The sequence below is a fragment of the Lathyrus oleraceus genome, chromosome 2 (genome assembly GCF_024323335.1).
Source record: "Lathyrus oleraceus cultivar Zhongwan6 chromosome 2, CAAS_Psat_ZW6_1.0, whole genome shotgun sequence".
Classification (NCBI taxonomy): Eukaryota; Viridiplantae; Streptophyta; class Magnoliopsida; order Fabales; family Fabaceae; genus Lathyrus; species Lathyrus oleraceus.
Window position 1 is genome coordinate 281,492,561 of NC_066580.1, and position 16,245 is coordinate 281,508,805.

General features: G+C 39.4%; 1 protein-coding gene across 1 annotated transcript; it reads left to right on the top strand.

The window, feature by feature from the left end:
* Positions 1–512: 512 nt before the first annotated feature.
* Positions 513–16,008, top strand: LOC127122910 (uncharacterized). The gene is made up of 3 exons (XM_051053184.1): positions 513–543; positions 5,284–6,281; positions 15,853–16,008. Exons 1-3 carry the CDS (start codon positions 513–515, stop codon positions 16,006–16,008), a joined length of 1,185 nt encoding a protein of 394 aa, XP_050909141.1.
* The last annotated feature ends 237 nt before the right edge of the window (positions 16,009–16,245 follow it).

Genomic DNA, 16,245 nt, shown 5'->3' on the forward strand with positions numbered 1-16,245 from the left:
ACAATGATCTCAACTGATCTCTATCAGGAGCCATATTAACATTATATTTATACTTCTTCACAAATGCTTCACCCAAATCGTTGAACGTGCGGATGCTCGCACTATCCAACCCCATGTACCACCTCAGAGCGGCACCAGTCAGACTGTCTTGAAAATAATGGATTAACAGTTGATCATTATCTGTTTGAGTAGACATATTTCAGGCATACATCACCAAATGACTGAGTGGACGGGTATTCCCTTTGTATTTTTCAAAGTCAGGCACTTTTAATTTCACTGGAATCTTCACATTTGGGACCAAACACAGTTCTGCAGCACTCTTCCCAAACAAGTCTTTACCTCTCAAAGTTTTCAACTCCTTCCACAGCTCAAGGAGTTGATCCTTCATCTCATCCATCTTCTCATACACATTCGGGCCCTCAGACGGCTCGGAATGATAGATGGTGTCTTCTACACGAGGCAGGGTATGCACAACAGGTGGCGACACAGACATGACCGGGCTAGATGCCGGCATGGAAGCAAAGGTAGGTGAAAAACCTTCAGGTATGAAGTTTGGTGGCATTCCCCACGGGAATCCGGCAGGCATGTTGGGTGCAAAGTGAGCAGCAGTTGCAGGAATAGTAGAGGTAGCCACCTCGGAAATGACAGTCCTCTAAGGAGGAGGAGTTGCGGGTGTTGGAGAAGACTGGCTCTGAGCAGCTAAGACTGACTCCATCATGGCAGTCAGGCGGGCGATCTCTTATTTCAAGTCTCTATTCTCTTGCTCAAGATGTTCCATAATTCTGGAGTGATTGGCACGAGTATTGTATCGATGAGTCAGCTTGGCTGAAGCACAAAAGAAACACCAATGAGACATCTGGCGAAAGAGAAACCTGCTTATGCAAATGATGCATGAAATGCAATTCTTGATTATTTTTATTTTCAAGGAACTTACTATATTATTTGCAAATATATACTTTTAACAATAATTGCAATAATTTGATATGACCATAAAAATCTCTTCTATTTATATAATTGGAAGGATTGCACTGAGTACAAATTCAGAAACCAAATTAAAAATACAAGAGAAAAGGAAACTAGTCATCCTAAGGATCCCTAGCAACAATGTCAGAAGATCTGGCTGTAGGCGCGTACTTCCTTCGAATGTGTCGGATCTCGGTCTCAAAAGAAGCCTTCATCTGAGTCTTCTCGAGGACAAGCTGATCGAGAATCTTCTTCAAGCAACGGAAGGTTGAGGCATACTAGAGGAAGATGAAACCTCTGGCTCTCTATGTCTCTTTATCACTCGGTCTTCAAGTAGCTCAATAAGTGCATCTTTGTCCTTAGACTCAAGCTGCAAATCTTCATGCTTTCTGCTCAAAGCATGGAAATGCCCTTCTCACATATCTTTCTCTTGTTTCATCTAGGCGAGCGCCTCATCCAACTCCTCTACATCCTGGTTAGGGAGAGTTAATGGCTCAACCACAACCGTAGACATAGGTCTCTCACAAGGATAACACATCTTCAACTCCAAAGCTCTTTTCTTCACCCAAAGAGTGTAATATTCCAAAGCTACACAGTTGCATGGACCAAGCTCGGATCTTCCTTTCCTATGCACATTATGCCAAGCATGCATAATCTTCTGCTTCAAATGTTGGGGATCTTTACCCTCTTGATAGAAAATACCTTCTAACAAAGTGTTATTAGGTTTGTCTCTAAAGGGGAACCCAAGTTGATGACGAGCCAAAACAGGGTTGTAGTTAATTCGTCCTGTGTACCAATGAGAGGCACATTAGAGAATTCACCACAATTATCAATAATCTCCAAATTGCTCAAAGAAGGATCATACCAAACTATATCATCATTTGTGAGAGACATAAGTCTCTGAGACCACTGTAGACATTGTTTGTTCTCCACAAAAGCAGGTGTCTGAGGCAAGTGCAAAATAAACCAATTGTATAGAAGAGGAACACAACACATAATAGTTCCACCACATTTAGAATTCTTTAAATGCAAAGAGAAGTACATATCACCTAATAGAGTAGGCACATGATTCCCAATCAAGAAAATTCTAAAGGCATTAATATCAACAAAACTATCTATATTAGGGAACAAAGCTAATACATAGATGAGTATCACAAAGATAGCTTTGAAAGCATCCATATTATCGGCTTGAGCAAAGGTAGTAGCTTCCTTGATGAGGAAATTAGAAGGCAACCCAAACAATCCTCCTTTGTTCACCCAATGAGCCTTTATCTCAGACTTCTTCAAGTGAAGAGCTTCAGCAATAAGATGAGATTTGGGAATCTCTTCCAATCCACTAAAAGGAACTTTGTTAGAAACAGGTATCCCCAAGAGATGGGCATACTCCTCCAACATAGGCACAAGCTGATAATCCGAAAAAGTGAAGCAACGTTAGAGAGGGTCATAGAACTGCACTAACACACTCATAAGTCCTTCAACCACATCAGTAGACAAGATAGATAGAAGCTTTCCATGACGTTGCTTGAAGTCCAAGGGATCTAATACAAAATATCCTAGCTTCCTTAACTCTTTCAAGTCGGGACATATGAAACTATACTTCTTACTGTTCCTTCGTCCACAATCCATGGTCTGAAAATATTTGCAAATAACACCTCAGTTCCTTGAAATTTTTGTATGATGAATGGTTATGATGCGCATGAATGCAACAATTACAAATAATGGACCACACACAAGGCAAACAATCAAAGGTCAAGGGATGAATCGAGTCATTGTCAAGATCAATCATCCATTTCAGTGGATTATGGTTTTCCCCTTTGTTGGTTCTATGAATTGGCATTAATTTTGGTAAAACTTAGTGTTATCACAAGATGTCACGCTTGTAGTCTTGACATGTGATATCAGCTTTCACAGCAGAGTAATCTTGAGAAAAGGGACCTCAACCACTTTATATGAAGTCTGGGAGGGAAGAAGATCTACTGTCAAATACTTCCATGTGTTTGGTAGTAAATGATATATCCTGGCTAATCGTGAACAAAGAAGGAAAATGGACCCCAAGAGGGATGAAGGAATATTTCTAGGCTACTCAACAAACAGCAGAGCCTTTAGAGTCTTTAATTCTAGAACTAAAGTTATGATGAAATCTATCAATGTTGTCATTGATGATCAAGAGACTGATGTCACAGACGATGTTGAAACATTTCTGAATGATGCCCCAGCTAGACCTTTTGATAAAAGTAGTGAGAGTGAGTCCACCCAGGCTGAACCTGAAGCTGATCAAGTAAACAAGGGACCCTCTATCATAATTCAGAAGGATCATCCTAAAGATCTCATTATAGGGGATCTAAATAAAGGAGTCACCACTAGATCAAGGGAAGTGATATCTCATGCCTGTTTTGTGTCAAAGATTGAGCCTAAGAATATTAAAGAAGCTTTAACTGATGAATTCTGGATCAATGCCATGCAGGAAGAGTTAGGGAAATTCAAGAGAAATAAAGTATGGGATTTGGTTCCAAGACCTGAAGGAATAAATGTTACTGGAACAAAGTGGGTATACAAGAATAAATCTGATGAAAAAGGTGTGGTTACTAGGAATAAAGCAAGGTTAGTAGCTCAAGGATACACTCAAGTTGAAGGAGTTGACTTTGATGAAACATTTGCACCTGTAGCTCGCCTGGAGTCCATTAGATTATTGCTAGGAGTGGCATGTGAAAAGTGCCTTCTTAAATGGCCACTTGAATGAGGAAGTATATGTTGAACAACCAAAGGGATTCATAGATCCAAATCTTCCAAAGCATGTGTATAAGTTGAGGAAAGCTCTTTATGGGTTGAAACAAGCTCCTAAAGCTTGGTATGAGAGACTCATAGTGTTTCTCATTGACAATGGATACAGAAAGGGAGGCATTGATAAGACTTTATTTGTCAAAGATGAAAGAGGAAAGCTTATGATTGCTCAGATCTATGTAGATGATATTGTGTTTGGTGGGATGTCAAGTAAGATGGTTCAACATTTTGTTGAACAAATGCAGTCTGAATTTGAGATGAGTCTTGTTGGAGAACTAACTTATTTTCTTGGCCTGCAAGTCAAGCAGATGGAAGATTCTATCTTTCTATCTCAAAGTAAATATGCCAAGAATATAGTTAAGAAGTTTGGCATGGAGAATGCAAGTCACAAGAGGACACCTGCTCCTACTCATCTAAAGTTGTCTAAAGATGAAAATGGTGTCAGTATGGATCAAAGTCTCTACAAAAGCATGATAAGGAGTCTGTTATATCTTACAGCAAGCAGACCTGACATTGCTTTTGTTGTAGGTGTATGTTCTAGATATCAAGCTGAACCAAAGGGTAGCCATATAAACCAAGTGAAAGGGATCCTGAAATATGTCAATGGCACTTGTGACTATGGGATTCTATACACTCATGGATCTGATTCTGTGCTGTCTGGCTATTGTGATACTGATTGGGCTGGAAGTGTTGATGATAGGAAAAGCACATTAGGAGGATGTTTCTTCTTGGGGAACAATCTAATATCATAGTTTAGTAAGAAGCAAAATTGTGTTTCTCTGTCTACTGCTGAAGCTGAATACATAGCAACTGGAAGTAGTTGTTCTCAACTGGTGTGGATGAAACAAATGCTGACTGAATACAATGTCACACAAGATGTCATGACATTATACTGTGACAACCTGAGTGCTATAAACATCTCAAAGAACCCTATTCAGCACAGTAGGACCAAACATATTGATATCCGTCACCATTTTATTAGAGAACTTTAGGAGGATAAGATTGTAGCCTTAGAGCATGTTGCTATTGAGATGCAGTTAGTTGATATTTTTACAAAGGCCTTGGATGCAAATCAATTTGAATTCCTGAGAGGGAGATTAGGGATTTTCATTTATGAAAATTTGTAGCAATTAATATGGAGTGGAAAAAATACTCAAATTATAGTCTATTTTCCTAAAATAAAGTGCCCCCATTATGGTAAATCATTACCTTGTATTGGAAATACCATCTATTCCATCTTCACACGCTACCCCCATAACCCCATTACCTACTCCAACTCTTCCATCTTCCTTTTCCTTCTCCACAAACCTCTTCTAGGGAAACCTTACTTTTTCTAGAAAAACTCCAAAATGTCACAACATCAAGATACATCTGCTTCTAAAAATACTAAGTCTACTCCAAAATTTAGTGTTCCTCCCGTGGGCGTCCCTGATGATGAGATTCTGGATGTTGTTCCTCTCTCTATTATTCCCGCCGCGGACATTGATTTGAACTAACCCATCTCCATTGATGTCTCCGCTTCTGCATGTTCCAATCAAGGTAATCCCTCTAGTATTTCGTCTGGTTCAACTCCTGTCACTGAGTATAAGGAAGGAACACACTATATTGATCGTGTTATAAGAGACATAGTTACTAGAATCCTTAATGAAGGCCACTCTGTGAAGGGGGTTTCTACTCCCCTTGCTCAAATGTATCCCCCTCCTGAGGTTGAACAACCTAGTGGTAAGGGTGATGATTCCTCTAGTTCTGAAAAGGACTTGGCTGCTGAAGGGTTACGCTCTCTAGGGCAAACAGTGTTTGACAAAGGGAAATTTGTGGCCTCTAACACGACTAATGCTTTCCACTCTGAGAAGCATGATGACGCAAATGTTGTGATTGATCTAGAGGATGGTAGCTCTGATGATCAAGAGGAAAGCTTGATTCATCACATAAATCCAAGTGTGGCTAAACGCATGAAGACTCACAAAGGAAAATTTATGGTTGAACTTATGTCAGCCAGAAAAGCTAAGAAGATTGTTGTCATTGGTCCCTCCAAACCATGGAGCAAGGTTGAAATAAAGAAGAGGAAGGTCAGAGATGATTCTGAGCCTGAAGAGGATGTTGAGGAAGATGTCCCTGACATCTCGCCTGTGAAGAAAACTACTGTTAGGAAGTCTCCTGTTAAAGTACCTGTTGTTAATTTGGATAACATCTCCTTCCATCTTGAGGATGGAGTTGCTAAGTGGAAATTTGTGATTCAGAGAAGGGTAGTTGTGGAAAGGGAATTGGGAAAAGATGTTGCTGATGTCAAGGAGGTCATGGATCTGATAGAAGTTGTTGGGCTTTTGAAGAATGTTGTTGGGTTCTCTCAATGCTACGAAGGTTTAGTCAAGGAATTTGTTGTTAATATTCTTGAGGATATTTCTGATAAGAACAACAAGGAGTTCTGTAAGGTGTATGTGAGGGGTAAGTGTATAACATTCTCTCCTACTGTTATTAATAATTTTCTAGGCAGAAATAATGAGGGTGCAGGAGAATTAGAGGTTACAGACAATCAGGTCTGTAGGGAGATTACAACTAAGTAGGTGAAAGTTTGGCCTTTTAAAAAGCATCTTCCTGCTGGGAAGTTGATTGTCAAGTATGTTATCCTGCATAAAATATGAGATGCTAACTGGGTCCCTACCAACCATGTCTCCACCATTTTTAATACTCTTGGGAGGCTTATTTTTGCTGTTGGGACAAAAGTGAAATTTGACTATGGTAGATATATGTTTGATCAAATCATCAAGCATGCAACTACTAATGCAGTTAAGCTGCCAATTGATTTTCCCCCTATGATCTATGGAATTATCTTGAACCAACATCCTGGTATTTTATGCTCAAATGATTTACCTAGTAGGAGAAAACCAACTCGGTCTGTGCACTACAAACTCTTTGAAGGCAGTCATGTCGAGGATATTGTCATGACATATGCCATGAGGAGGCCAGTCTCAAAAGTTGGAGCAATTGCTGAGCTTAAGGATGTGAAAGAATTCTTTAACTTGAATTAACTTTTAATGATAGCAAATTGTGTGATCATCATCCAAATTGGTTGTGCATTGCATTTCATGATATATTTGTGTTCTTACTTTGTCCTTCATCCCACTCTATTGTTGCATAAACATACATATAAATCTACATTGAAAATTCCCTTCAAATAACAATTAAAATGCATTTTATATCAGTATGTATCAATACATGAGCCTCTGCATCGATACATGTAGCATATGATTAATTACAAAACAATTTCTGTTCAGTATGCATCGATGCATACGAGCCATGCATCAATACATGGAAGGGCAAAAACTCTATGCATCGATACACACGAATTCTGCATCGATACATGACCACTTGAGACAGCCTGTGCATCAATACATGCGCATTAGGCATCGATACATATTAGTGTAAAAATCACATGCATCGATACACACGACTTATGCATCGATACATGATTAATTGATTTCACCAAAAATTCACACAACTTACAGTATGCATCGATACACACCCTGCATGTATCAATACATAAAGTTGTTTTATGTCATAACAGCAACTGTTTTTGCAGCATATAAAAGACAGGTTTCAACAGCAGATGCAAAAACGAATTCATTGAGGGAAAACAATTGAACACAGATCAAAAGCAGTGTTGGAGCAATTGTTTGTGAGCACATAGAAACCTGAAAGAGACTTCATCTTCTTAATCTTCTCAATCACTTTTCTTCAAGAACATTTACACATAACAATTCTTGTTCTTTGGATTAAAGAAGCATCGAGATAACGTTCAGTGGTACGATCAAGGATCTAGCTGTGGTTTGCAGTGGAACGATCGAGGATCTAGCTGAGTCGAAGATTGAAGGGGGTTTCTAGGAAAAACCTACTGGTTTGTCCTTCAAGAACTGGTGTGTTCTTGAGGGTTTGGGAGTCACATTTGCAGAACATATTCAGCCGCAGCGTTGCGTTTGGAGATCGGGGGATTTCGCAAGCAGGTCGTGGAACCGGTGAATTGTTTGCAACTTTGTGCAGGAAAATCTTGATCGTGCTCAGATCAAGTGAAGGTTTATACAAGAAGAGGTTCTTAGAGTTTAGAATTCTGTCTTTGTATCAAAACCTTGTATCAACGGATTCGGCAATAATTGATAATCAAAGTTCTCAATTTCATTTGAAATTGAGAGGGAGACGTACCCACACGCGAGGACGACGTGGGGAACTTCCTTACCAAATCTCTGCGTATCGTATTCTTACCTTACTCCTCTTTACATTTTTCAAACTGTTTTTGCAATATCAGTTAGTGTGCGGTGATTGCTTCTTTTTCAAGACAGCAGTGGCAAGAATATTTTAATCAAACTCCATTGCTGTTCATTGACGATCACACATACACCAACTGTTTGATAAAACGGTTAGCTTGATTTTATTCATTGGAAATAGAATTTAAGGATAAGCGCATTCAATTTGTTAGAATTCTGGTGTGAACTGTTTTTTGTCATTCTCATTAAAATCCAGCAATTATACTTGTATGTCCGGCTTTCTAGTAGCGGTTCAGAATAGACGGAAGTCGATTCGGGACTGATTTTTCCGCCATTTTTGAAAACTCTGATCAAACGTTAAATCCGTTAATTTTTTAAAGAGGTGATCTATTCACCCCCCCTCTCGATCACTAGCCACACCGTCTAACAAGTGGTATCAGAGCGCCGGTTCGCTGGTGCTCTGTGGCTGCCTGTAACAGTATGGATTCTGAACCAAAGGGGGCGTATAATAGAGCGCCTATTTTCAACGGTGAAAATTATGGCTACTGGAAAGACTGCATGCGAGTTCATATAAATTCTGTGGATAGGTTAGTATGGGCTGCCATTGAAAACGGTCCGTTTCAAATCACTATGACAAATGCGGCTGGCGCCATAGTACCTAAACCAGAAGATGATTGGAATGAGAAAGATGAGAAAAAGTGGTCGTGTGATTGGAGAGCTCGAAACATGTTAATTTCAGCACTTGGTGTTGATGAGTATTATCGAGTATCCCATTGCACGACAGCTAAAGAAATGTGGGACGCTTTAGAAGTTGCCCATGAGGGTACTACTGAAGTAAAACAGTCCCGCATTAACACACTCAATCAAGAGTTTGAGCTCTTTCGCATGAAACAAGGAGAATCCATCTCCGACATGCAAAAGAGATTCACCCATCTAACTAACCGATTGAATGCTCTTGGAAAACCTATTTCCAGTGAAATTGCTACTAATAAAATTCTCAGGTGTCTTAGCAGGGAGTGGCAACCTAAAGTTACAGTAATCAAGGAAGCCAACGATCTTACAAGACTTACGATTACAACTCTGTTTGGAAAGCTGGAAGAACATCAGCAAGCTTTGGAAAGTCTTGAAAAATATGAGAATAAAAGTAAGAAGGAAAAGGAGAAGAAAAGAGACAAAGAGGGAGAGAAGAAGCCAATAGCTCTTGTGGCCTCTAGCTCTAAGTCCTCACGAAAAGAGCAAAGCGACAATGATTCAAGTAGTGACAAAGATTCGGATGATGAGGAAATGAGACATTTTGTAAGGAGATATAATAGATTCATTCGAAAGAACGGAGTCAAGCATTCCGACAAAAATCTCATGAAGTTTCGAAGACAATCCATAAATTCGAAACAAGACGAAAACAAGAAGAGTAGAGGAAGAGGATCCTGTTTCAATTATGGTAAATCTGGACACTATAAAACAGACTGCCTTATGAAGTATAAGGACCAAAGAAAAGATCCACCAAAAGGGCACAGCAAACAAAGAAGAGCTTACATTGCATGGGAAAGTGATAGTGATTCATCAAGCACACAAAGTTCAAGTGATAGTGATGAATCCGCAAATCTGTGCCTTACGGCTCACACCAAAAATCTGTCCTACCACAAGAAGAAAAACAATGACAAAAAGGTAAAACAAGCCTATTACAATAATTTCTCCTCTATGTCTTTTTCGGAATTAAAAATAGCTTTTGAAAAACTGCATAACGAAGCTGTAGATGCTTTTAAACGACTAGCTTCCGACAAACATATCTTCTCTTTTTTGGAAGGAAAAGTAAACAAAGCTGAAATTGATTTAGAAGCATTGAAAACTAGTATTGCAGAAAATTCAAAAACTATTGACATTGACGGATGTAGTAGAGTTAGGTATTGTGACGCTTGTTATGTTTGGCAAAAAGAGGTAAACACTCTTAAGGTCAAATTAGAGAAAGCGCTACAACCTAAAATTACTTATGCCGTTGACCCCAAGTTGTTTAAGAAGTCATTGAATCCTCCATATGCAAAATACTCTTTTATTCTAAAAGATTCAATGAACAAGAAACAACAAACACATCATCATGGTTTATGTCATTATTGTTGTCATGCTGGCCATACCATTGAGAAATGCAAGTTTAGGAGATTTCTTGTCCCTAAAGGTATTTATCAATGGAAGCCAAAAGGCAACCATGTTAACACTTACCCACTCGGACCCAATGAAAGTTGGGTACCAAATTCTCTCTTTTGATATTGTAGGATGAGTGCCTTGCTTCCGTAAATAGAAGATGGTTTCTTGACAGCGGCTGCTCAAGGCACATGACCGGTGACATATCGCTTTTCATAGACTTCAAAGCAAAGAAGAAGGAATATGTTACTTATGGAGACAATAACAAAGGAGCTATACTCGGCAAAGGTAGTGTAGGTAATCCCTCCACCACTACTATTTCAAATGTCCATTTTGTGGAGGGGCTTAAACACAACGTGTTAAGCATAAGTCAATTGCGTGACAAGGGTTATAAAGTTTTTCTTTCATAAAAACTTGCTGCATAATTGAACATGCTGAACAAAACATTGTGTTTAAAGGAGCAAAAGCATATAGAGTGTATAATAAGCGTTTACTTACTGTTGAAGAATCGGTTCATGTTTCTTTTGATGAGTCTTATCCTAAAAATGTTGGAAAAGGTATTTCTTTTGATGACGCAGGTGTATCTACAGAAGACATACTCAAGGAAGCTGTCGAGGAAACTGATCAGTCCAAAACAGCTGGCCATGAGAAGGAGGAAGATACAAGTCATGAAGAAATTGAGGAAGAAAAGACAGCTGAAGTGAATGATCTTCCAACAGCTTGGAGATCCTCAAAAGACCATCCCATTGACAACATTTTGGGAGACATTTCAAAGGGAGTAATGACCCGGTCTAAGATAAGTAACTTTTGTTCTCACTTCGCCTTTGTTTCACAAGTAGAACCTAAAAATGCCAAAGAGGCCTTGATTGATGAATTTTGGCTAATGGCCATGCAAGAAGAGCTTAAACAATTTTAAAAGAAATGACGTTTGGGAACTTGTTCCTCGTCCGCGAGATCATCATATCATAGGTACTAAATGGGTTTTTAGAAATAAGCTTGATGAAAACGGAGTGACAACTAGGAACAAGACACGTTTAGTAGCACAAAAGAAAGCACAGTCTTTTAGCTCAAGTTTATGTCGACGATACAATATTTGGTTCAACTAACATACACTTGGTCGAGGAATTTTCTAAGGTTATGCAGGGTGAATTTGAGATGAGTCTAATGGGGGAGCTGAACTATCTCCTAGGACTGCGGATAAAGCGACTTGATGAGGGTATAGCAGTGTGTCAAACAAAATACTGCAGAAAACTACTCAAGAGCTTTGGAATAAATGACTCAAAATCAATTGACACCCCTATGCCTACCAACGGGAATCTGGATAAGGATAAGCATGTTTCTTCTTATCTATATTATGCCTCACCTTGGTTGATGAGATTTGTTTTAGATTTCATTTATGCCTCGCAAGATTACATCAACAGAGGTAATATCAATCCTTTCTACAATTTTCTTATTGCTAAGTGATTGTGTTTGTTAGAACAAATGTGCTTACTCTAGTTGATGTAAAGTTTGCTTGCATATACTCCTTGTCTATATTGTGTGCACATTAACAATCTGATTTCTGAGCATAATCATCATGACATAGTGCATAATGCATAATCATACTGCATTAAAATCCATTAAAAACTGGTTCAGCATCAGTATGCATCGACACAAACGAAGCCTGCATCGATCCATATATTCTAAAATTCAATTTTTTTTCAAAAACTGCTTCAGGATGTATCGATGCATCCATCGCATGTATCGATACACAGGGCAATTGTAAACACTTGGCATCGACGCATCCATCGCATGTATCGATACACATGACAATTTTGAATACTAGGCATCGACGCATGACTATTTGCATCGATACATACTGATGCTATCTGCATTAAATGCATTTCTTTCTCTCTCATGCATCGACACATCAGCCAATCATATCACTTCCTATCTCATTACTTCATCTCATCTGCCCTCAAAAACCCCAAAACCAGTGGCTAACCCTAATCCTTCTCATCTTCACTCTCTCTCACAAACTTGGTAAAACCCTAAATCTCATATCACCATGCCTCCACGCACTATTCCAGCCAGAGCCAAAGGAAAAGGAAAGGGAAAGGAAGCAGCCGGTACTTCTCAGCAACCACCAGATGTTCCTTCAAATGCCTTAGACATTCTTCATCCTGCCATTGCTGCTGAATTTGAGGAATCCTTCAAGGCCAGGTTGGTAATGAAACCTCATATCTTTGATAAAACAGATGCTGTTCATCTGCACCTAAATGAAGTAGTTGAACTGTTACATGCACAAAGACTTGGGTCCTTTCTATCTACAAAAGATGAGTATCATGAGGATTTCATCCGGGCCTTTTATGCTGGTTTACAAACTGGTAGAGGCTATATGTTCCGGTGTTCTATCGGAGTCAGAACATATACCTTTGAAGCCTCTGATTGGGAAACGGTGTTTCAAATGCCGCTTCCGTCGATGGCTGTCAAGTCTTGGCATGACCTGCATTTTGATCCTGAATTTGACCTGAAGGACTTTACAACTTCTATCCTAAAGATTGATAGACCATTGAGTGAGGACGAACACGTCACGTCAGGTATGATCAAACAAACTCCGCGTATTCTTCACTGGATCATTACACACATTCTGCGTCCAACCAACAGTGGCCACTCTCGGTTGGATAGGCCTAGCATACATCTTCTCTACATTCTGCAAAATAAGATTCTCTTAAATTGGGCGAACTACTTTGTAAAACGTCTATTTTATGTGCGAGACAGCTCCAAAACTGTGGCTCTAGGGTATGCCTCTCAAATAATGAAAATTCTTAAGTTTTGGAAAGTTGCAATACCCATTGTACCTCTCCTATCTCCATCTGCAGCTCAAGAATTTGACTCTGCCACTCTATCGCATATGGGATATCGATGGGACAAAGACCGCAAATGCTTCTACTTTTTTGAAAGAAAATCCAAAACCAGAATTTACAACTTTGACGTGCCTTCGGAACGCATCCATGTTGCTGAAGAACAGCCTGATGAAGAAATGCAGGATGCGCCTGAAACAGATGTGCCTCAAGCTGAGGCCAATACTGGTTAGGGTGATTGGGTGCCACGAAGGTGGTCTCCTACCAACTATGTACCTGAACCTACAGCCCCTCCATTCTCCGGTGGTACTTCAGCCTCAACACCAACTGCGGACATCACTCACATGCTTCAACAGATGGAACTTGTCAACAAAGAACACCATGAAGAAGCACGGTATTGGCATGTTCAACAAACTGAATGGCACAATGAGCATCGTGAATGGCATGATGAGCACACACGGATGTATCACAATCAACATGCTTGGCACCAAGACTTGGTTAAATGGCATCAAGTGTTCTACAACGAAATGTCCGGCTTTATGGACGACTGCCGTGAAAATCCTGGGATTATGGACAGCTTTCGAAGCATTGAAGTTCAGAACCGGTTTAGGCAATACTCCTTCATGGGCCAAAATCCAGACAAAATGCCTCCTCCTCCACCTCCGCCAAGCCACCGAGACCCCGACAGACATGATGAGGAATCCTTTGGTGGCCACAATCCAAATTAACCCACCATTTTTTTCATTTCAATGCATTTCATTTTATTTGGTTGCACATTATATGTTCTAGCTTATGTAACTACTAAACTCGTTCGCACACTTAAAATGCTTTTCAATTTCTGTTTACCTCTATTTGTTATTGCCCTTACTTTTTGAATGATTCTTTGTGAATGATTCTTTAACTTGCAGCTTCTTTCTTTGTGATTGATAGCCTATTATCCATTTTTGCCATGCCCTGCTACACTTTCTGCTGGATAACTATGTTTCTTCCTCTTTTTGATGTTGACAAAGGGGGAGAAAATGCAGATATGCACAAACTCAGGGGGAGTATCACACATCTTGCCAAGAATTTGCCATCATCAAAAAGGGGGAGTTTGTGAAAGAATTCTTTAACTTGAATTAACTTTTAATGATAGCAAATTGTGTGATCATCATCCAAATTGGTTGTGCATTGCATTTCATGATATATTTGTGTTCTTACTTTGTCCTTCATCCCACTCTATTGTTGCATAAACATACATATAAATCTACATTGAAAATTCCCTTCAAATAACAATTAAAATGCATTTTATATCAGTATGTATCAATACATGAGCCTCTGCATCGATACATGTAGCATATGATTAATTACAAAACAATTTATGTTCAGTATGCATCGATGCATACGAGCCATGCATCAATACATGGAAGGGCAAAAACTCTATGCATCGATACACACGAATTCTGCATCGATACATGACCACTTGAGACAGCCTGTGCATCAATACATGCGCATTAGGCATCGATACATATTAGTGTAAAAATCACATGCATCGATACACACGACTTATGCATCGATACATGATTAATTGATTTCACCAAAAATTCACACAACTTACAGTATGCATCGATACACACCCTGCATGTATCAATACATAAAGTTGTTTTATGTCATAACAGCAACTGTTTTTGCAGCATATAAAAGACAGGTTTCAACAGCAGATGCAAAAACGAATTCATTGAGGGAAAACAATTGAACACAGATCAAAAGCAGTGTTGGAGCAATTGTTTGTGAGCACATAGAAACCTGAAAGAGACTTCATCTTCTTAATCTTCTCAATCACTTTTCTTCAAGAACATTTACACATAACAATTCTTGTTCTTTGGATTAAAGAAGCATCGAGATAACGTTCAGTGGTACGATCAAGGATCTAGCTGTGGTTTGCAGTGGAACGATCGAGGATCTAGCTGAGTCGAAGATTGAAGGGGGTTTCTAGGAAAAACCTACTGGTTTGTCCTTCAAGAACTGGTGTGTTCTTGAGGGTTTGGGAGTCACATTTGCAGAACATATTCAGCCGCAGCGTTGCGTTTGGAGATCGGGGGATTTCGCAAGCAGGTCATGGAACCGGTGAATTGTTTGCAACTTTGTGCAGGAAAATCTTGATCGTGCTCAGATCAAGTGAAGGTTTATACAAGAAGAGGTTCTTAGAGTTTAGAATTCTGTCTTTGTATCAAAACCTTGTATCAACGGATTCGGCAATAATTGATAATCAAAGTTCTCAATTTCATTTGAAATTGAGAGGGAGACGTACCCACACGCGAGGACGACGTGGGGAACTTCCTTACCAAATCTCTGCGTATCGTATTCTTACCTTACTCCTCTTTACATTTTTCAAACTGTTTTTGCAATATCAGTTAGTGTGCGGTGATTGCTTCTTTTTCAAGACAGCAGTGGCAAGAATATTTTAATCAAACTCCATTGCTGTTCATTGACGATCACACACACACCAACTGTTTGATAAAACGGTTAGCTTGATTTTATTCATTGGAAATAGAATTTAAGGATAAGCGCATTCAATTTGTTAGAATTCTGGTGTGAACTGTTTTTTGTCATTCTCATTAAAATCCAGCAATTATACTTGTATGTCCGGCTTTCTAGTAGCGGTTCAGAATAGACGGAAGTCGATTCGGGACTGATTTTTCCGCCATTTTTGAAAACTCTGATCAAACGTTAAATCCGTTAATTTTTTAAAGAGGTGATCTATTCACCCCCCTCTCGATCACTAGCCACACCGTCTAACAAAGGAGACATGCAAAGAGCTAGGTGAAGGGATTAAGGTAGCCACAACTAGAAAATAATCTTTGGAAGCCTTGATTGAAAGCTCGGAGCAGGTTAAGGGTGAAAATGTTGAACATGCTAATGTCAGCCATGAAGAAGAAGCTGAAGCCCACACCTCTAGTGAGAGGGCTGCTAACAATGATGATGCGAGTGGCAATTCTGCTTCTGGTGCTGCTGAAGAGGCTGCAAACGCAAGCTCTACTGAGTAGCTCTGTTGGCTTTGGTCCCTCTTGTTTTGTTGGTTTTCTTGGCTTTTTGTTGTTGTTTTGGTGGATTTCTTTGTGTTTTTTTGGTTTGTTTCTCAGAATTCTTACAGATGTGTCTGTACTTGGTGATGTAACTCTTTAACTTCTGGTATTTCTGTTAATGACTAGATAGACATTTATTTTGTCTCTTTGGTCTCTTTTGGCTAAAAAGGGGGAGAAGTAGATGTAGATGTAGTTGAG